The sequence below is a fragment of the Cnephaeus nilssonii genome, assembly GCF_951640355.1.
Source record: "Cnephaeus nilssonii genome assembly, chromosome: 4".
Taxonomy (NCBI): domain Eukaryota; kingdom Metazoa; phylum Chordata; class Mammalia; order Chiroptera; family Vespertilionidae; genus Cnephaeus; species Cnephaeus nilssonii.
Window position 1 is genome coordinate 68966881 of NC_137075.1, and position 23202 is coordinate 68990082.

Sequence of the window (23202 nt, forward strand, 5' to 3'; positions counted from 1 at the left end):
TTTTCTAGAATTTATGTAAAAGAAATCATTCAGCATATTCTTTTTTGTCCGTATCTTTCACAATAATTAATATGACAATCTTTCACAATAATTAATATGACATTCCTTGAGATGAATATATCAATACTTCATTCTTCTTTATTACTGAGTAGTAGTCCATTATACAGATATACCAAAATTTGTTTATCCATTTACCTACTGACAGACATTGGGTTGTTTCCAGGTTTTGGCTATCTATAATAATACTAGAGGCCCGGTGCACGAAATTTGTGCATGGGGGGGAGGGGTTGTGTCCCTCAGCCCAGCCTGCACCCTCTCCAATCTGGGACCTCTCGAGGGATGTCCGACTGCCCATTTAGGCAGTCACACATCCCTCTCACAATCCAGGACTGCTGGCTCCCAACTGCTCACCTGCCTGCCTTCCTGATTGCCCCTAACCACTTCTTCCTGCCAGCCTGATCACCCCCTAACCACTCCCCTGACAGCCTGTTTGCCCCCAACTTCCCTCCTCTGCCGGCCTGGTCACCCCTAACTGCCCTTCCCTGCAGGGTTGATCGCCCCCAAATGCCCTCCCTTGAAGGCCTGGTCCCTCTCAACTGCCCTCCCTTGCAGGCCTGGTCCCTCCCAACTGCCCTCCTCTGCTGGCCATCTTGTGGTGGCCATCTTGTGTCCACATGAGGGCAGGATCTTTGACCACATGGGGGCAGCTATATTGTGTGTTGGAGTGATGGTCAATCTGCATATTACTCTTTTAATAGATAGGATAGAGGCCTGGTGCATGGGTGGGGGCCAGCTGGTTTTCCCTGAAGGGTGTCCCAGATCAGGGTGGGGGTTCCCTTGGGGTGTGGGGCAGCCTGGGCGAGGGGCCTGTGGTGGTTTGCAGGCCAACCATGCTCCTCCCCTCCCCCTGGCAACCCAAGTGGAGGCTCTAGTATCTGGGATATATTTATCTTCTACAATTGAAACTTTGTAGCCTGGAGTGGAGGCCTAGGCCAGCCAGGGCAGGTGGAAAGCTTGGCTTCCTCTGTCGACAGAGGCAACCCTAGCCTGCTCTCTCCAGCTCCGTGGCTGCCGCCATTTTTCTTGGGATTTATCTTCTATAATTGAAACTTTGTAGCCTTAAGCGGAAGCCTGGGCCGGCCAGGGTGTGCGGAAGGCTTGGCTTCCCCATCGCCGGTGAAATCCAAGCCTCCCTCCTGCTTTCTCCATGGCGGCAGCCACCTTGGTTGGGTTAATTTGCATAACTGTTCCTGATTGGCTGGTGGGCGTGGCTGGTGGTATAGCGGAGTGGTGGCTAATTTGCATATTACTCTTTTATTAGATAGGATAAGCATAAAATGCTAATTAGGCTGGATGACCTTCCAGACAAAGCCAGGGCTACGAGGGAAGCCCGAGTCCGTGGTGCCAGAGGGAAGATGGTGCCGGCAGCCGGGGGAAGGAAGGCCTACTCTTGCATGAATTTTGTGCATTAGGCCTCTAGTTATAAATAAAGCTGCTATGAAGATTCATGTACAGTTGTTGCATGATTTTTTCCCTCATGGGTAAATACCTAGCAGTGTAACAACTGGATCATACAGTGGTACAAGTTAAACTTCTGGTGACTGCCAAACTGTCTTTCAAAGCAGCTGTACCATTTTACATTGAAAACAGAAGTGCATGAGAGTTCCCATTAATCCATAACCTCACCAACCTTCCTAAGTCAGGTTGTGTGTTTTTTAATTCTAGCCATTTTAATTGGTGTGTAGTGGTATCTCACCATGGCTTTAATGCACACTTTTCTAATAACTAATGAAATTGATCATCTTTTCCATCCATATATCTTCTTTGGTGAAGTGTCTGGTTAAGTCTTTTGTTCATTTGCATATTGAGTTGTTGTTTTCTTATTGAGTTTTGAGAGTTCTTTATATACTGTGGATATAAGTCCCTGGTCAGGTATATTATTTGCAAATTTCTACTTTTAGTCTTGTCCTTTTATTCTCTTAATAGTGCCTCTTGAAGAAGAGAGTTTTAGTTTTGATTAAGTATAATTTAGCAAGTTTTTTATTTTATGGATCATGCTTTTCCTGTTATGTCTGAAAAGGCTTTGCTTAACTCAACATTGCAAAATGTTCTATGTCGTGGTATTTGAGTCAACACATCTGTCTCAGCCTGCATTTGTGTTTATTCATTTCACAGGATTTTATGGATATGTATAAGCATATTTGTTTAACCTTTATTTCTAAATGTCAACTACCAAGATAAAAGTTCAACAGTATTCAGGTAAATACTTTCTTCTTTTCTTAAATCCAATCTTATTCATTACAAATAGGTACAAGCATCTGCCTGTTTTATTGTATCTTCTACTTTAACTATACCTGAGCATTTATTTATTAAAATACAAATTAATTCATTATAAAAATATTTTCTCCTACTTTCTCTTCTAGAATTTCTAGTGTATAGAAATCCAACTGATTTTGTATATTGATCTTGAATCCTGCAACCTTTCTCGTTATACTTATTAGCTCTAGTAGCTACTTTGTAGATTCAATTCCATTTTCTACATAGATAATTTTATAGTGAATAAAAAGTTTTACTTCTTACTTTCTAATATGTATGCCTTTAATTTCATTGTTTTTTTCTTTCTGCAATGGCCAAAATCTCTAGCACAATGTGGAAAAGAAGTTGTGAGAACAGACACCTTGCCTTGATTGACCTTGGTGAAAAAGCATCTAATCTTTACCATTCAGAATGACACAGTTGTAGATTTTTCATAGTTGCTCTTTATCAAGTTAAACAAGTTCCATTCTATTCTCAGTATACTGAGAACTTTTATCACAAATGAATGTTGGATTTTGCTAAATGCTTTTTCTGTGTTTAGACAATCATGTGGTTTTTCTTCTTGTTTGCTAATAAGGACAATTACTTGAAATGATTTTTGAATGTTAAAACAACATTGCATTCTAGGATACTGCCCTCCACCCCACCTTATTCATGATGTATTATCCTTTTTATATAATGTTGAACTGCCTTTGTTAACATTTTATTTTCCTTTTTAATTTCTGCATCTATGTTTATGAAGGATATTAGCCTGTAGTTTTGTTCTCTTGTAATGTCTAATTTTGGCTTCAGATCAATGCTGGCCCATAAAATGATTTGGGAGGTATTCTCTATTCTTCAGTTTTCTAGAAGACTTCATATAGAATTGGCAGTATTTCTTCCTTAAGTGTTTGATAGAATTTATCCATGACATCATCTAACTTGGAGATTTATTTGTGGGAATAGATATAAACTATTCAGATGATTTCTAACTGTCTGAGCTTTGGTAGTTTGTTAGGAAATTTTCTATTTCATCTAAGTTGTAGGCTTTATTGGCATAAAGCTGTTCTTAACATTCCTTGGGTATTGATTATCCTATTATCCTCAATATTTGTAAATTGTCATAATATTAGTAACTTGTGTCTCCCCTTTTTATTTTTCTTAATCACTCTGCTAGAGGTTTATCAATTTTATTAATCTCAAAGAATCATATTTCTGTTTCAATGCTTTGCTCATGTTTTCTGCTTCCTATTTAAATGATTTCCACTCTGATCTTCATTATTTTCTTTCTCTGCTTACTTTGGGTTTAATTTGCTCATCTTTTTCCAGTTTCTTAAGATGGAAATTGAGGAGGTTGTTTTCAGATCTTTCCTTCTTTCTAGAAGAGCTTAAAACACCTTTTTAGTAGTGTTATAAACGTTCCTCTACTAAGTACTGCTTTAGCAGCATCCCAAATTTTGATGAGTTGTGCTTTCATTTCATTGGTTTTAAAATACTTTTTAGTTTCTGATTTCTTCTTTGACTCATATGTTACTTATTAGCACTTTATTTAGTTTGATTTCTAATTTAATTGCATGTGGTCAGAGAAAATACTTTGTATTACGTAAATCCTTTTAAATGTATTGAGACTTATTTTATGGCCCAGAATATAGTCTATCTTGGTAAATGCTCTATGGACACTTAGAAAAGCACATGTATCCCACTGTTGTTGGACTAAAAGGTCAGGAAGGTCAAATTGGTTGATTGTGTTGTTCAAATTTTCTATATACTTACTGATTTTCTCCTACTTGTTCTACAAAATTATTGTGAGAGGGGTACCAGACTGTGCATTAATCTATTTTTCCTTGCAGTGCTATGGTTTTTGCTCATTTATTTTGAAGCTGTGTTTTATTAGGAACATAAATATTTAGGATTGTTATGCTTTTTGATAAAATTACCTTCTTTAGTAATAGTTTTTGCTCTGAAGTCTACTTTCTCTGAAATTAATATGGCCACTCAGCTTTGTTTTGAATAGTTAGTATGGTATGTATATTTATTTTCTTTTAACTTTCGATCTATTTGTCATTATAAAGGTATTTTCTTGCAGGCAGCATCTATTTGTATTTTGCTTTATTCCATTCTGACTTCTGTCCTTTTTTCTTTTTATAAAAACACACCTATTTAATAAAACTGTATATACAGGGTGTCCCAGAAAAATGTATACACATTTCAACAGCTGATGGCTCAATTTTGAAAATAAAATGTATTTTAATAAAAACTGCCTTTGTAATTATTCAAAGTGTGTATATACATTTTTTGGACACCTATATTTAAGGTGTACATAACTTGATATACATATACAATGAAATGATTACTTGAGTCAAAGTAGTTAACATATCATCTCACAGTTGCTAGTTTTGTGAAGAGAGCACCAAAATCTATTCTCTTAGAGTATTTTTAGTATTCAGTATAGCAGTATTAACTTTAGTCATCATGCTATACATCAGTAATTAATCAATCTATATGATTGCAACTTTATACTCTTTGATCAACATCTCCCCATTTCTCTTCCGCAACTTAGCCCAGACCCTGGTAACCACCATTCTACTTTCTGCATCTGTAAGTTCAACTAGGTTCTACAAATAAATAAGATCATGTAGTATTTGTCTTTCTGTTCCTGGCTTATTTCACTTAGCAAAATGTCTTCCAGATTCATTTGTGTTGTCACAAATGACAGGATTCCCTCTTTTTATGATTGAATAATATTGCAGTGTGTGTGTGTATATCACACCTCCTTTAACCATTCAGAAACCAGAGGAGGAAATTTGTGAGAATAATAAAATTTTAAAATTGGAACTAATCTTGGAGGCCATCCCTTCCAAAGACTCATTTAATCCTTGAGGAACTAGAACTATAGAAGAGATTATGGTCATAAACCAGAGCAAGAATGCAAATGCAAGTTACTGTTTCCATTCTGTACTCTGTCCATTACTATACAAGAAATGAACTTTGCAAATTAAAATATAAAAAATTTAATCTGTCAATAATTCTCTGCAATGAGTATATGATTAGTTTTGTATTGTATGTGGGTACAAAAAGATTTCTATGTTATGTGAATGTTAAGAAATTATATATATATATGGAATTTATTTTCATGTATCTAACAGTAAGATTTAACATGGTATGTCTTTTAAAGTATGTGGAAACCAAATCTTTTCAAAATGACTAGAGCTTTCTCAGAAATCAGGTCAATCTCCCCTATATGGAAGAACATTCAGAACCATTAATTTCACTTCTGAACAAACTATACAATCTAGGAAATGTAAGGATAGAAGCATCAATTAATAATGATCAGTTGTAAATTAACAAAATAAAAAACACAAGCACTACAACTTAATAACCCTTTTCCTAATTTAAATGCTTTAAAGTATATGAACAAAACTGTGAATTGCTCATTTTCTCAATGAGTAAGTAGTCTTTCAGGACACTGAAAAGATAAACATATTGGGAGAAATGCTGCATACTGTATACTATAAAAGATTCACAACCTACTTTAACATATTAAAAGCACTCACAGATCTGAAATAAAGAAACCTCTGCATAATACGTTATTTACCAAGCTTTTAGAAAAAAAGATTCAGCTCAAATAAACTCACAAAAATTCTTTACAAAAAAAATAAAAAAAGATTCAGCTATCAATGATTCTTATTAATATCACACAGAACCAGGATTTCCAGAAACCATTCTGGGTAATTGTTATGCTAATTTATTTTCTTTTGGGGGAAAATCGCAAAAAGACCACTGTGTATACCAGCATCAGCTTAAAAGAATTCCTATCAATCATTCGTGAAAGAAATAACTAGGCTTACAGAATTACAATATGAGGAGTTAACAAAAAACAAACAAACTGGTTTTCTGACTCTTTGTGCACATCACCATTTTATAGTTTTCAATTGTGAAAGGAGAATTGCCTTTTAGCTACGTAAGTAAATGTAGTACCTGTAAAGTTTCTCTGCATACATAGGCTATTTGCAATTCTGATAATGGTCCAGTAACTAGAAAGAAAAAAAAAAAGACCACATTGTAATACATCAGATTAAAAATAGTCTACTATTAATTTTTTAATTGATTACAGAGAGAGGAAGGGTGAGAGAGAGAAAAAAAATTAATGATGAGAGCATATCATTAATCGGCTGCCTCCTGCATGTCCCTACTGGGGATCAAGCTGGCAACCCGGGCATGTGCCCTGACCAGGAATTGAAGGCAACCTTTCAGTGCACAGGACAACACCCAACCAACTGAGCCACAAGGGCCCTAGCAAGATATTATTTCTTTAGTATAATTCTTTACTACAGCTGTCAAAATAGAGAAGCTTGATCCAGTCCCTTATCTAAGAGTTTAAAAAGGAGGCAGATCACTTCTGGCAACCAGATCTCTCCCTATCATGAAATACAAAATCCTTTTGCATGTACCCAATATTTGAAATCTAGGGTGGTGTGTGCTGACAGTGAAACCAAATGAGGTACTTCCTTTTAATCTTTACTTAAGAGAAATATTTTACTGCACATTTTAATCACTGGTTCTCTACACCTATTCTGAAACATAAACTTTTGATTCTTAGTAACTTGATGAAATCATAGTAAAAGAAGAAAAGCCACTTTGTTAACAGTTTATTGTAAGTATAGAGGCTCTTGATTACTATGCTATCCAATATACTATTTATAGAAATGAATACTACTTAAGATTCAACTTAATTCAACAAATACCAGATTTTAATAATGGAAAGTAGAAACTTCATGAAGATAAAATTAATGTCTCAAAACAATTCTTTAATTGAACATAAGAAGTAATGAAAAAATGCCAACTATATAGTTTTATTTATCCATATTCTTAGGTTCTCATTCTGTAATAGTGCGATGAATAAAAATTATAATTACTGTATAAAAACTCTATATGAAAGATAATTCTTCATTACCATAGAAAAGACTTTTTTAGTTTTTGTTTTTATTGATTTTTAGAGAGCGAGAGGAAGGGGAAAGGGAGAGGGAGGGGGGAGAGAAGAGGGGGAAAAAGAGGGGGAGAGAGAAGGGGGGAAGAGAGAGAGAGAGAGAGACAGAGAGAGAGAGAGAGTGAGAGAGAGAGAGAGAGAAACATCAATCTGTTGTTCCACTTATTTATGCATTCATTGGTTGATTCTTGTATGTGCCCTGACCGGGGATCAAACCCACAACATTGGCATATCAGGATGACACTCTAAGCAACTGAGCTACCCGGTCACGGCCACAGAAAATACTTTTAAATCAAGTGGCATAAGTTATTTTCTATCAATAATTCTTTAAAATCAACAACAGGGTAAAATAAAAGAGAATAGTCATTCTAGTATGATATAATACATAAGAAAATAAAAGACTACTAAATAAGAAAATAAACTTTATTTTTCTCTTTTAAAACATGAGATTCGTTTTTGCTTTAAGCACTTTATTATTTTGTTTATCTGCAACTATGTGGTATTAAATATTATTTTAAATAAAAATAGTCAATCCCCACTCAGGGCACGTATAGAAGGCAATCTATCGATGTATCTCTCTCTCTCTCTTTCCCCCTTTCTCCCTCTCTAAAAAATAAAAAATAAAAAATAAAAAAAAAGAGACAGTTGCTAGAGTTTCGACATCACAATCTTTTTTTGTCATGGCTTATCTTCTGTGATAAAATTAGATAATTATTATATTTATCAATGTATAATTAAGATATAAATACATTTATATTATAATTCAAATTTTTACTTATGAGTCCCACTTCTCCTCCCTAGAGGTAATGACTTATCAATTTGATATGTTTCCTTTAATTTTGGTGTGCATTTACATTTGTATGTATACTTTTAAAAAGTCTAAGTATGAATGATTATGTTATACAAATTTTTTCATGATTCATTTTTTCCATTTAAAAAAATGTCCTTGGGGCAATATACCCCAGACAATATAAATGGAACTACTGCATCTTTTTAATTGCTTCATAGTATTCCATATTATAGATGCAGTGTATATTTAACCACCGCTCTATTGACTGACAATTAAAAATTTGACCTCTACAATCTACATATATTATTTCAATGGCTATAGCACTTGTTTTTAGGAGTACTACGGTTGCATTTGTAAGCTGCATTAAATTTTATAAGGCTTTCAATATAAAGATTTCAGCATAGAAACATTAAAAAACATTCCTTAAATGTTTAAAAATACCTAATAAATTATACAACACATGGTTGCAATAGTTTTACTATTCTATATCCAGTTAAAGAAAGAAAGTTATTTTATAAGGATCTATACTTAGTCTCATAAGCTCTAGAAATTCAGGAAACTGTCAACAACAAAACAAACTGGAAGCTAAACTGTAGAGACAAAAGAAAAACAATTTCTACATAATGTTATGAGGCAAAATCAAATTCAACTAAAAAAAACTGCCTAAATTAACAGAATGCTAAACAAAAATATTATAGCAACAACTAAATTGCTTTCCTAGATAGCAGGTTAAAATATTAAGACAGGTACATAATTTCTTTTATGAGAGAATTACCCTTTGCATTTTAATTCGTACTTACAAGGAAGTTTAGGCAGTTTTATTGGTAGAAAAATACTTTCTCTAAAAAGTAAAATTTGGATTATTCAAGTACACTTGACTTTCTCAGTTCAGGCTCCAGCAAATTTAACTGAATAAACAAAAAATTAAATTTAAATTTCTTTTATGCAATACTTCAGGAACAGAACAGATGAATGTAAAACAGTAAATCTACCTGTTAATATCCCTGGTTAACTAGACATGTCAAACAACAATCATTAAAATCAGAGTCAGCCTCAAAATATAAAAACAAATTAATAGTACCATGGTAAATATCTTGAAGTGATCCGCCACCACAGTATTCCATACAAATCCACAGTTTTTCCCGACTAATATGAAAGAGAAAGAAAAGTACATTAGCTAGTAATTCTCAACCATTGACAACTGTGAAGGCTTTCAGCACACCAAAATGTAGGATAAATTATTGCAACAGAAAATTGCCCTGGCAGTCTCTCTCTTTTATTTTTCCTTTTTATTGAATTAATTGGGGTATGGTAGTCTCTCTTCAAGCTACAGAAAATATACTGAACTCAGCATTGTTCCCACCTTACATAGTTTGGAATATGACATCTTTTATAAGCTAAAATACTTACTTGTAATCATTCATAATATTTCATTAAGTTTGCCAGATAAGGCATAATTGCATAAATGGAGGTGTTCTATTAATATAGAGGGAAGCAATAAGAGAACCTAAGAAATTTTAGAACTTTAGACAATATAATTTTTAAAATTTATGTGTATAACAGCACTGACATAAAAGGGAAAGTGGTGGCAAAGAAATACAGAGAGACCAGAAGCTTTTTTTTTTTTACCTGAGATAGCTCCCAAAGTAGGCAACAATGTTGCAATGTTTACATTCTTTAACCATAAATATTTCTTGCTGAATCAAAGAAAAATCATCTCCTGAAAAACAAAATAATAACTTGGTCATCATATTAGATTTTGAGTCTCTATATATGGGAAGAAGGATGGAAAACTTTACAATAAATATTAGAGATGAGGAATTAGACATTCTTAATACTTCAAAGGGAATGTAAACTGGTACATTCTTTCTATAAAACCAGAAGCCATAAAAATGTACAAAATCTTTGAACTCATAATTTTGCTTCAAAATTTTTTTTCTTGAGATATGCAGATGAATGTTCTCTACAGTGTGACTTAACAATTAAAGAATGGTTAAATAACTTATGGTAGAGGTATAGTTTTATAGTTAAAAACAGGTTTTGATATGAAAATATGTCTATGATATATTAAGTGAAGGGATATTTTATATAATTATGTAAGTACATATGTATATAGAAAAAACGTTTCAAAAACATACACCATATTATGTCTGGGTAGTAAAATTAAAAGTAATTTTGCTTTCTTCTTTTGATTTGCATTTTCCAATTTGTCTATCACAAACCTATATGAGTTAATAAGAAAAAGTTATATTAAAATGAAATATTATTCATTGGAATTTTATAGCTATTGTTAGTTAGATACATTCTGGCACTCCATTATGCCCCACTTGGGGCTCTTGCCCCTCCTGGCGATTTTCCTCTCTCTCTAAAATCAATAAAAACACAGTTTTTAAAAAAATAAAGATCTTTTGTCTTAAATATATTGCAGTTTCACCATTACATATGCACATGGGCATTTCTTATTATTTATTCTGGTTGAAATTCTTAAATATTTGGTGTTTTCTCTGAGTTCTGAAAAATTTTCAACAGAAATGCTCCAAATGCCTGTGCCAAATTGTATTCCTAATTAGACCCAAGTTAGATCTTCACTCTATTTTGCACTTATTTTATATTCTTCCATATTTTTGCTTCTTTGAGCTATATTTTACATAGTTTCTTCATTCAATCTATATCTAACTTGTTACATCTATTGAATTTTAAATATATAATTATTTTTCATTTTCAGAACATAAATTTGGTTATTTTTCAAATCTGCTTGTCTTTCTTTTGGCAATTTATTACTTTTTACTCATAGTTTCAAATCATTCTTTTATTTATCTAATCATATCATATGTAGAGTATGTAATTCCAAAATTTGATGTCTTAATGGTTCTGTTCTGCTTGTTGTCTCTGCTGGCTCTTGCTCAAAGCACCTTCATTCCTTGTATCTTCTGTGATTTTTGACTCTGAGCTAATATTTCTTGGAACTTTATGTGTGGGAATTCTTTCAAGCTTGAGTTAAAGTAAGAGACTACATTAGCTTCTGCTATGTGACTGGGTGTGCCACGCAAGGACACATTTACAACTATTAAACCAAGAGTTTTTATTTGGTTTTGCTAATCCTCACCAGAGGATATTTTTCCCATTGATTTTTGGAGAGAGTGGAAGGGGAGGGAGGGGGGAGAGAAAAAGAGGGAAAGGGTAAAAAAGAAAGAGAGAGAGAGGAGAAAGATACACATAGACTGGCTGCCTCTTGAATGCACCCCAACTCTGGATCCTTAGGTGCACAGGTCAATGCGCAACACTGGCCACGGCAAACCCCCCACCCCCCGAGGTTTTTAAAGCAACACACACAGTGCGATTCCAATTCAAGAAAAGCAATATTTATTGTTGTTGTTTGCAGATGACATAGTACAATTATAGAAAACCCTAAAGATTCCACCAAAAGGCATTAGAACTAATAAATGAATTTGGTAAAGTAGCAGGATGTAAAATTAATAAAGAAATCGATTGCATTCTGAGCTGCAGAAATGGTTAAATAATTCTTAGAAATAATCATTTGTCTGTATATAAAAAGAATACATTTTTATATACCAGTAACGAACAATCAGAAAAAATTAAGAAGACAATTCTATTTACAATTGCATCAAAATTAAAAATTGCCTAGGAATAAATTTAACTAAGGAAATAAAAGACCTGTACTCAGAAAACTCTAAGACACTGAAGAAAAAAATCAAAGATGATACAAACAAATGGAAGGATATACCCCAAACAGCCAAAGCAATACTGAAAAAAAACAACAACAATTTTTCAATTGAGCAAAATGAATGTAGAATGCAAATAAATAGGACAGTCAATTCTAACAAAACATTTTCTTTAGGATGCCAATCTTAGATTCTGAAAATTCAACTAAAGAGAAAAATCCTCTCTATTTTAAATTCACTAATTTAGAACCTGGCATTGTAGTTCATCTTTTTTATTACATAGTAATAAAAAATATTTATATTTCAACTTTATCTTGTGTTTAAAAGCAAATTGGAATCTAACTGAAAAAGAGTACCCTAGAATTAAGTGATTTTTACCTATTTAAATAGCAGGAAATATCTAACCATATTAGTTTTCTATATCTATTATTTAAAAGAACATATTTGGGGGCTTTTGTGACATCAAATTAACATTTCCACCAATTCAGGCTTGAGCTTTCCAAATACTGAAGATAGGATACTAATATTTTACTCTACAGATTATTTTTAAAAATCGAAATTATGAGATTTTTAAAATAGAAGCAAATAGTGAATAGCAAGAACATAACACTTAACTAGGATAGCTGACATTTGTCCCATTTGGCCAAAGCCCCTACTTTGGAATTTCTTTGAAGAACATTAACAAGGCAAACGAACGGCTGTTTAAATCTTTACAGACCTTGACTTTTTAAAAATTTGTTCTTCTTTCTGTGCTTATCCAGGAAACAAGACAGAAGTAAGAAGTTTTAAACATCTATTAAAAGATACTTAAAGATTCTTACTTATTTTAAAACATGTTTACACTAATGAAATACATTTAACTTATTTTATTTAAACATACTGATCTATTTCATGATTATTTCAATTTAGCATTTAAAAAAAGCAAGCAAGCAAGCAAGCAAAAGTATACTGCATTAATGAGTCTGGGTGGTAATTTTATTAAATTCCATCCCTGTAATTAAGACTTACAGTTTTCAACAAACTATAATTTGCATAACTTTAAAATATTATCATATAGTTTCACCATAAAAGAAGGGTAATTAGAGGAGAGAAGAGAGGGGAAGGGAAAGTAGGATTCTGATGATTAAATGTCCCAAGAATCTTGCTCCTGTTCTGGCTGTTGGCTGCTACTAACTACAAACTTGTTTGAGCAAATGAACATCTGTAAATTGAGTTAGAGGGCAAGCTGAAATTCAGACAAGGACAGGAAAACATGGTGACAAATATCATAATACCCGCCTCCTTTTCTGGGGTAGTTCTGATGCCTGAACAAAGAGATGGAAACTGCAACTAAAAATCAAAACGGTATCACTAATATACGTTATTTACTTTCAATACTAATCACTGGTATGTCAAACTTTATTTATAAGATGGTATCATATTTAATAAGCAGCTACTATTAAAATGAAATACAGAAATGGTTAAATCATTCTTAGAAATAATAACTTGTCTGTGTATAAAAAGAATTAAAAAAACCTGAGGACACAGGAAGGAATGCTGACTTGTTATCTTTTTCAATTGTTTTTGTGGCTAATTAAAAAACCAACTCTCTGTGCCTATTTGTTTTTATTGTTAAAGCTAATGTTCACTTTAGAATTTTTATGAGTTTTAGGAAAAGCCTCAAAGGCAAATTTTCAGTAAAATTTTAAATATAATATAAATGTAAATTGCCAGGGATAAGTCAGTAAATCAGTAATAAAATTCAAGGCTCTAATAAACTTCTATTATTTTTAACTGGGGTGAAAAGTGTTATTAAGTTTATAGCTGCAATTTCATTTACGTAAAAAAAAAGTCTTGTTTATATTTAATCAGACATAAGGCTTTTTGTAAGTCATATTGGCAAATAATTACCTTTTCATGTCTAAAAACAATTCTAAACCAGCTCATCTGTTAAATCAATACAAGGAAGCACTTTTATAATGTACTGGCTTAAGTGCAATTTTTTAAAAAGCTGAATTCATTTCTGAAATACAGCTGTCTCCAGAATTATTTGACGTATCTGAACTGAATGATGAAATAATTCTTTAGCATACTATCAGATTTTTAATCTAAACATTCCCTTAGGTCTATTCAAATGTGAAAAACACCATCTACTCTGGCTTTACTGAAAATGCCAGCTAAACCATGCTATAAAAATCTATGGTCATACAGAAAACATTTCTTTTAAAGGCAAGAAACAAGAGGAAAAAACTCCACAATTAAAATGTAATGAAACAACCCAAATGAATAAAATCACCATCACAAACAGAAGATCAATTCCTCAATTCTAAAGCACAGATATGAAAATAAATTAAGCTGTTTTCTAAAATGAAAAGTATATATACTTATACTAATTTAGAACCTGGCATTTTATTTCTCAGGTGACTAATTTTATAGTTGTTATTTACTAATTTTTAAAATTACAATTACTACTAACCATGAATAAAAATCTAAAGGTATAATAAAGATTAAGGCCGTATTTTCTGCACATCACAGCTTAGAGAAGATATGCAGGCAGCACTTGGTACCACAAGCAATCAGGCAGAAGCAACAAGTCACCTACCTGTAAGAAGACAAATATCAGGCTGGCCTTACAGTTTTCTCTAATAGTATTCAAGGGAGAAAATGCCTATAGGTTTTTTGATGGTGGGAAAAGAATGTGTGATACAATAATTATATACCTAATTAATTTGTCATTCTTATACAAAGACAACAGAAAGACAAATATAATATTCATCTGTACAAAGAATATACTGTCCCAGGTGTTGAAATACGGCAGTGAAGACAGATCACTATTCTCATGATCTTACACTGTAGGAGAGACTGACCTTAAACAAATATCCTATATAATAAACATATAATATGCAAATGGTCGTTATGCCGTGAAGTGTAACAACCAACCGCATAACGACTGGATCATGGATCAGCAGGAGGGTGGGGCAGCAAGCTACAAGCAGGCAGCGGAGAGCTACAGGAGGGGGCAGGGCAGCAAGCTATGAGGGGGAGGCAGGGGGCGGAGGGAGCTACAGGAGGGTGGGGCAGCAGGCAGAGAGCTACAGGAGGGTGGCAGCGAGCTACTGGTGCATGGATTCATGTGGAGGGCTACTAGTCCTATCTAATAAAAGAGTAATATGCAAATTAACCATCACTCCAACACACAAGATGGATGCTCCCATGTGGACACAAGATGGCCACCACAAGATGGCCAGCAGGGGAGGGCAGTTAGGGGTGACCAGCCCGGCAGAGGAGAAAAGTTGGTGGCGACCGGGCCTGCAGGGAAGGGCAGTTGGGGGGGACCAGGCCTGCAGGAGAGGGCGGTTAGGGGTGACCAGGGCGGCAGGGGAGAGCAGTTAGGGGCAATCAGGCTGTCAGGGGAGTGGTTAGGGGGTGATCAGGCTGACAGGCAGAAGCGGTTAGGGACGAGCAGGAAGGCAGGTAGGCGAGCAGTTGGGAGCCAGCAGTCCTGGATTGTGAGAGGGATGTCAGACTGCCCATTTAGGCCCGATCCTACCGGGCCTAAACGGGCAGTCGGATGTCCGGTAGGATCGGGTAGGATTGGGTAGGATCCAGTAGGATCGGGCCTAAACGGACAGTCGGACATCCCTCGAGGGGTCCCAGATTGGAGAGGGTGCAGGCTGGGCTGAGGGACACCCCCCACCCCCGTGCACGAATTTTGTGCACCGGGCCTCTAGTCCTATATAATAAAAGCCTAATATGCAAATTGACCATCACTCCAACACACAAGATGGCTGCCCCCATGTGGTCAAAGATGGCCAGCAGAGGAGGGCAGCTGTGGGTGATCAGGCCAGCAGGGGAGGGCAGTTGGGAGGGACCAGGCCTACAAGGGAGGGCAGTTGGGGGCGATCAGGCCTGCAGCGAAGGGCAGTTAGGGGTGACCGGGCTGGTAGAGGAGGGCAGTTGGGGGCAACCAGGCCTGCAGGGGAGGGCAGTTGGGGGGGGGGGAGGGAGACAAGGCCTGCAGGGGAAGGCAGTTAGGGGCAACCAGGCCTGCAGGGGAGGGAAGTTGGGGGGGACAAGGCCTGCAGGGGAGGGCAGTTGGGGGCAACCAGGCCTGCAGGGGAGGGCAGTTAGGGGTGACCAGGCCTGCAGGAAAAGGCAGTTGGGGGCAACCAGGCCTGCAGGGGAGGACAGTTAGGGGCGACCAGGCCGGCAGGGGAGGGAAATTAGGGGTGACCAGGCCGGCAGGGGAGGGCAGTTGGGAGGGATCAGGCCTGCAAGGGAGGGCAGTTGGTGGTGATCAGGCCTACAGGAGAGGGCAGTTAGGGGCAATTGGGCCAGCAGGGGAGGGCAGTTAGGGGTGACCAGGTTGACAAGGGAGGGAAGTTAGGGGTGACTGGGAAAGCAGGGGAGGGCAGTTGGGGGCGACCAGACCTGCAGGGGAGGGCAGTTAGGGGTGACTGGACCAGCAGGGGAGGGCAGTTAGGGGCGACCAGGCTGGCAAGGGAGAGCAGTTAGGGGTGACCAGGCTGGCAGGGGAGGGCAGTTAGGTGCATTCGGGCTGGCAGGGAAGCAGTTAGGTGTCGATCAGGCTGGCAGGGGAGTAGTTAGGGGTGATTAGGCTGGCAGGCAGGAGCAGTTAGGGGCAATCAGGCAGGCAGGCAGGTGAGCGGTTGGGAGCCAGCAGTCCTGGATTGTGAGAGGGATCCCAGATTGGAGAGGTTGCAGGGTGGGCTGAGGGACACCCCTCCCCCCATGCATGAATTTCATGCACCGGGCCTCTAGAATATAAATAAATAAGTATTAAGCAGTCACATGTCCTATACAGAGAACTAACCAGAGCCTGGGTGTCTACTTTAAATTAAGTAGTCAGAAATGGGTTTCTCTGAGGACACAACATTTAAATTGAAATCTGAATGACCAAGAATCTCCTGAGCAAAGATCATGAAAAGCAGTACTTCAAGTAGAACAGAAGAACTAGTTTAATCTTGGACTGTTTTGTTTTATTTTAATCCTCACATGAGGATATGTTTTTATTGGTATTTTTAGAAAGATAGAAACATCAATTGGTTGCCTTGACCGGGTTTGAAACCCTCAACCTTTTGGTGTATGGGACAACACTCCAACCAACTGGGCTGTTTCAATAAAAAGAAAGCAGAGGCAGAGTAAGGAAGCGGAAATGATACATTATGAGCTCAGAACAGTAGACAGAGCAGCTCATAGAGGGTTTTATAAGCAAGGTTGAAAGTCTGAATATTATTCTAAGTGGATTTGGAAACGCCACAAATGTTTTAATCCGGAGAGCACAAAAATTTGTGTTTTAAAAAGATCACTATGGTAGTTTTATGGAAACTAGATGGTGGCAGATGGGGAAGTGTGGGAGAGGAAACAGGGAGGCCAAGAGAGTGGAGATGGCAATAATGAGAAGTAGTTGGATTCAGGATATGTTTTGGAAGTGGAGTTGAAGGAACTTGCTGACAGACTGACCCTGGAGTACAAAAAAAAAGAGAGAAATCAAGGCAATGGCTTGGCTAACTGCCTAGTAAAATGGGGAAGACTGATCTGGAAAAAGCAGGCTTGGAAAAATCAATCAATTTGTGGGTTCAAATTATATTATTCCTAACACTTACATGATCCATCCCATCAACAGCTAACCTATCTTCTATATCTATCTTCTATACTATTAATAAAAGTCTATGTGGTCGTCATGCCCTCACGCCGTGACGCCCTCACGCTGCAACAAGCGATCACCAGGAGGCTGCGTGAGCGGGTGGGTGGGGCTACGTGTGTGCATGGATGGGCAGGGGCTTGATGCTGTGTGCGTGGCGCGGAGGCAGGGCCTGTGGCTCCGCACGGTGAGGCCTGGGGGTCCTGCAGCTCTGTGCAGTGAGGCCGGGGGTCCTGCGGCTCCACGCAGCGCTGAGGCTGGACCCCCAGCTCTGGCCTACCTCTTTGGGGCAATCCATTGAGGAGTCCCGGATGGATGGGCGGGGCCTACCTCTTTGGGGTGATCGATTGCGGGGCTCCCATACTGTGAGAGGGCACAGGCCAGGCTGGGGGAGCCCCCCCCTTGCGTGCACGAATTTCGTGCGCTGGGCCTCTAGTATACAGTATAATAAATCCCTAATATGCAAATAGACCAAACGGCAGAAAGACCAGTTGCTATAACGCGCACTGACCACCAGGGGGCAGATGCTCAATGCAGGAGCTTCCCCTTGGTGATCAGTGCACTCCCAGGTGGGCAGTAAGGAACAAGGGGTCCTGGACTGCGAGAGGGCACAGGCCAGGCTGAGGGACTCCCCCCAGTGCACTAAACTTCATGCACCGGGCCTCTAGTCTTCTATATATATAAAAGCCTAAGTGACCAGTCGACTGGTCGCAATGATGCACACTGACCACCAGGGGGCAGACGCTCAATGCGGGAGCTGCCCCCGGTTGGGGCCGGTGAATGGGCGTCACCAGGCCACCAGCCGAGGCAGGTGCCAGCAGGGGCCCCCCGATTGCCCCACTGGTTGCCCCATAGATTGGCCCTGATCGCCGGCCAGGCCTAGGGACCCTGCCCTATATATTGGGAACAGTCTCTTAGATTTAAAAATTAAAACATGGCAAGGTTACTCTAACACTGAAAAAACAGGATGATGCAGCGATGACATGCATGAACTCTGGCTTGTACATTTTGTGGTCAGCCCTGATTCTGACACTTATAACTGTGTGACAAAGCCAATTACTTAACTTCTCTCTGCTTCAGTTTTTCCACCCATGAGATGGGGAAAATGACACTACTGCCTCAGAAGGATCATGTTATGTACTACGTTTTATAATCAGGGCAAAAAATGTAGCTGCCCATACAACAGCAAGATGCCTTTCACCTGTATGAAAAGTATGGTCACTGGTGCATGCAGCAACCCGGATTGTGAGAGGGATGTCCGAGGGGTCCCGGATTGCGAGAGGGCGCAGGCCAGGCTGAGGGATCCCCCTCTCCTCCCTCCTCCCCGCCCCCCATGCACGAATTTCATGCACCGGGCCTCTAATCATACATAATGGTCAAAATATTGTATTTGAAATGCAAAACCATTTTAACTGCTAAGATTAAGAAACTGTTGGCATAATTACTGGTCACACAATTTACTCTACATGTCTAGGTTTATGAAGCAGCAAACAAACAGATCATCAATTATTCACCTACCGGTCAAAAATTACTACTTCTCATCTCAATGACATTTTCTGCAGAACGAGCAAAACACATCCTAAAATTTATATGGACTCTCAAGAGACCCCCAAATAGCCAAAACAATCTTGAAAAAGAATAAAACTGGATGACTTGCACTTCCTGATTTCAAAACTTACTACAAAGCTACGGTATCAAAATAGTGTGATAGTGGCATAAAGACAGACATACAGACCAATGGAATAGAAAGCCCAGAATAATACTTAAATAATTTTTGACAAGGTTGCTAAGACCATTCAGAGGGAGAATCTTTTCAACCAATGGTTGAAAACTGGATATACATCAGCAAAAGAATGAACCCTTATCTAACAAAAGTTGGACCCTTATCTAACACCACAAACAAAAATTAACTCAAAATGGATCAAAGACTTAAATGTAAGACCTAAAACTATAAAACTCTTAAAAAAAACACAGGCAAAAGCTTCATGATATTAAATTTAGCAATAATTTCTTGGGTATGAACCAAAGGTATAGCAACAAAAGAATAAATTAAAAACTGGACTTTATGAAATTTTTAAAATTTGGGGCATCAAAAGACACTATCAACACAGGAAAAAAGCAACCCAAATAATGGGAGAAAATATTTGTAAATCACAACTCTGATGAGATTAATATCTAGACTATATACAGAACACCTAAAACTCAACACCACCAAAAAACAAACAACCAGATTAAAAAACGGACAAAGAACTTATAATAAATACTAGAGGCCCGGTGCACGAAATTCGTGCACGGAGGGGGGTTGTCCCTCAGCCCAGCCTGTACCCTCTCCAATCTGGGACCCCTGGAGGGATGTCCGACTGCCTGTTTAGGCCCGATCCCACTGGGATCACAATCCAGGACTGCTGGCTCCCAACTGCTTGCCTGCCTGCCTTCCTGATTGCCCCTAACCGCTTCTGCCTGCCAGCCTGATCACCCCCTAACCACTCCGCTGCCAGCCTGGTTGATGCTTAACTACTCCCCTGCCAGCCTGTTTGCCCCCAACTTCCCTCCTCTGCCAGCCTGGTCACCCCTAACTGCCCTCTCCTGCAGGGTTGATCACCTCCAACTGCCCTCCCTTGCAGGCCTTGTCCCTCTCAACTGCCCTCCCTTGCAGGCCGGGTGCCTCCCAACTGCCCTCTCCTGCTGGCCATCTTGTGGTGGCCATCTTGTGTCCACATGGGGGCAGGATCTTTGACCACATGGGGCAGCCATATTGTGTGTTGGAGTGATGGTCAATCTGAATATTACTCTTTTATTAGATAGGATAGAGGCCTGGTGCACGGGTGGGGGCCAGGTGGTTTGCCCTGAAGGGCGTCCCGGATCAGGTGGGGGTTCCCTTGGGGTGTGGGGCGGCCTGAGCGAGGGGCCTGTGGTGGTTTGCAATGCAAGCAGAGGCCCTGGTATCTGGAATTTATTTTCCTTCTACAATTGAAACTTTGTAGCCTGGAGCGGAGCCAAGCCTGGGGCTCCCTCCGAGGCTGGCAGCCATTTGTGTTGGGGTTATAATTGAAACTTTGTTGCCTTAAGTGGGTGGGCCCGGCCAGGGTGTGCGGAAAGCTTTGCTTCCCCTGTTGCCAGCGGCAACCCTGGCCTGCTCTCTCAAGCTCCATTCTGCTGCCATTTGTTTGAATTTGTTTACTTTCTATAATTGAAATTTTGTAGCTTGAGTGGAGGCTTAGGCTTGGCAAGGGCAGGCAGAAAGCTTGGCTTCCTCTGTTACCTAGGAAACCTTGCTCTCTGTGGCTGTAACCATCTTGGTTTGGGTTAATTTGCATACTTGCTCTGATTGGATGGTGGGCGTGGCTTGTGGGTGTGTCAGAGGTATGGTCAATTTGCATATTTGTCTATTATTAGATAGGATTTCTCCAAAGCAGATATACAAATGACCAATAAGCACATGAAAAGATACCAACATTACTAATTATTAGGAAATACAAATAAAAACTACAATGAGATACCACCTACTCACACCCATTAGGATTGCTGTTATAACAAACAAACCAAAATAGAAAAATAACAACTGTTAGCAAGAATATAGAGAAATTGGAACCCTTGTGCACTGTTGGAAGGAATGTAAAATTGCACAGCCACTGTGGAAAAATAGTATGGTGGTCCCTCAAAAAATTAAAAATAGAAATATCATATGATCTAGAAATTCCACTTTTGGTATATACCCAAAAGACTGAAAGCAGGATCTCAAAGAAATACTTGTAACTTATGTTCATAGAAGTATTATTCACAATAGCTAAAGTTGAAAGCAACCCAAGTGTCCAACAGATGAGTGGATAAGTAAAATTTGGCATATATATACACAATGGAACATTATTCAGTACTAAAAAGAAAGGAAACTGATGTGACAACATGGATGAAGCTTGAGGACATTATAGTAAGTGAAATAAACCAGTAACAGAAAGACAAATACTGTATATGAAGTACCTAAAGTAGTAAAAATCAGAGACAGAAAATAGAATGGTGGTTGACAGGGGCTGGGGAAAAGAGGGAAATGGGAAGTTACTGTGAACTGGCTATAGAGTTTCAGATGAAAAGAGTTCAGGAGTTGGATGGTATTGATGGTAGCACATTTAGCTCTGGCCAATTTTCTCAATGGTTAGAGCATTGGCCCACAGACCAAAGGGTCTTAGGTTTGATTCCCCATCAAGAGCATGTACCTCGGTTGCAAGTTTGATCTCTGGCCCTGGTCAGGGCGTGTGGGAGGCAACCTGTCCATGTGTCTCTCTCCCATAGATGTTTTTCTCTCTTTCCTCCTCCTCCCTCCCTTCCACTCACTCTCTAAAGATCAATGGAAAAAATATCCTTGGATGAGGATTAAAACAAAAAGAAAAGGTTTAGATGGTAAATTTTATGTAATGTTTATTTTACCACAGTAAAAATAAAAAACTTGGAAGAAAAAAAAGCTACTACTGATCTCATTAGAAACTTTTAATTTTGACAATATAGATGGATCTTGAGGGCATTATAAATATAACAGATCTCACTTATGTGCGGAATCTTTTAAAAAACACACACCAAAAAACCAAGCTCATGGATACAGAGAACAGATAGGAGGTGAATGGTTGGGCAAAATGAATGAAGGAATACAAAAGGTAGGAACTTCCAGCTATAAAATAAGTAAGTCATGGGATGTAATGTATAGCATGGTGACTATCTACATATATAAAAGCCTAAGGAACTGAACGGCTAGTCGCTATGATGCACACTGACCACCAGGGGGCAGACGCTCAATGCAGGAGCTGTCCCCTGGTGGTCAGTGCACTCCCACAGCCAGCCTCCTATGGTTGGCCAACCTCCTGCGGTCCTTCCCCTCAGCCGGCCGCCTTGATAGGTCCCGATTGGGACTGGGAGAGATGGCCCCAATCAGCCCCGATTGCCGGCCAGGCCGAGGACCCCACCCATGCACGAATTCAAGCACCGGGCCTCTAGTAGTTAATATTATTATATTGGATATTTGAAAGTTGATAAGAGTAAAATTTTAAAAAAATGTATTTGTATTGATTTCAGAGAGGAGAGGAAGAGGGAGAGAAAGAAACATCAATGGTGAGAGAGAATCACTGATTGGCCGCCTCCTGCAGGGCCCCCACTGGGGATCAAGCCCGCAACCCAGGCATGTGCCATGACCGGGAACCAAACTCCAATCTCCAATCTCCTGGTTCATAGGTCGACGTTCAACCACTGAGCTATGCCGGCGAGGCAAAACAGCAAATCTTAAAAGTTCTCATCACAGGAAAAAAAAAAATATAACTGTGTATGGTGACAGATATTAACTAGATTTACTGTGATCCTTTCACAGTACAGATAAATATTGAATCATTATGTTGTACACCTGAAACTAATATAATGTTGTATGTCACTTATAACTCAATTAAAAAGAAAAGAATTTTTACTGACCTATGTAAAAATTATGTAATGTCCTTTATGTAATGTAGGTGAAGAACAGCATACAGTACATGTAGTATATGCTCTCTGTAAAATGTTTACATGTATACACAGGAGGAAAATAAGAGGAAATACACTAAAAGGCAATAATAGTTGTCTCTGGGTGACAAATGGATTATTTTTATTTTCTTCTTTACACATTTCTGAATTTTCTAATTTTTGTGGTAAACCTGGGCAGAATACCAATTGAATACTTGTTTAAAAGATCCCATTACTAAGAAAAGAAAAACTTTGAGGATATCAAAATAATAAAATTGTTTCAGGTCTTATATAGTACTTTTGTTTTCAAAGCAAATCACTCAGTATG

At 38.4% G+C, this 23202-nt stretch overlaps 1 protein-coding gene across 1 annotated transcript in view; it reads right to left on the bottom strand.

Moving 5' to 3' along the window:
* MAP4K5 (mitogen-activated protein kinase kinase kinase kinase 5) overlaps positions 1 to 23202 on the bottom strand; it is a 109441-nt gene that overhangs the window by 61502 nt on the left and 24737 nt on the right. Inside the window, exons 4-6 of the mRNA XM_079768429.1 lie at positions 9702 to 9792; positions 9154 to 9218; positions 6274 to 6329 (exon numbers count right to left, since the gene is read on the bottom strand). Of these exons, the coding sequence (XP_079624555.1) occupies positions 6274 to 6329; positions 9154 to 9218; positions 9702 to 9792 (212 nt within the window). The remainder of the gene's footprint in view (positions 1 to 6273; positions 6330 to 9153; positions 9219 to 9701; positions 9793 to 23202) is intronic.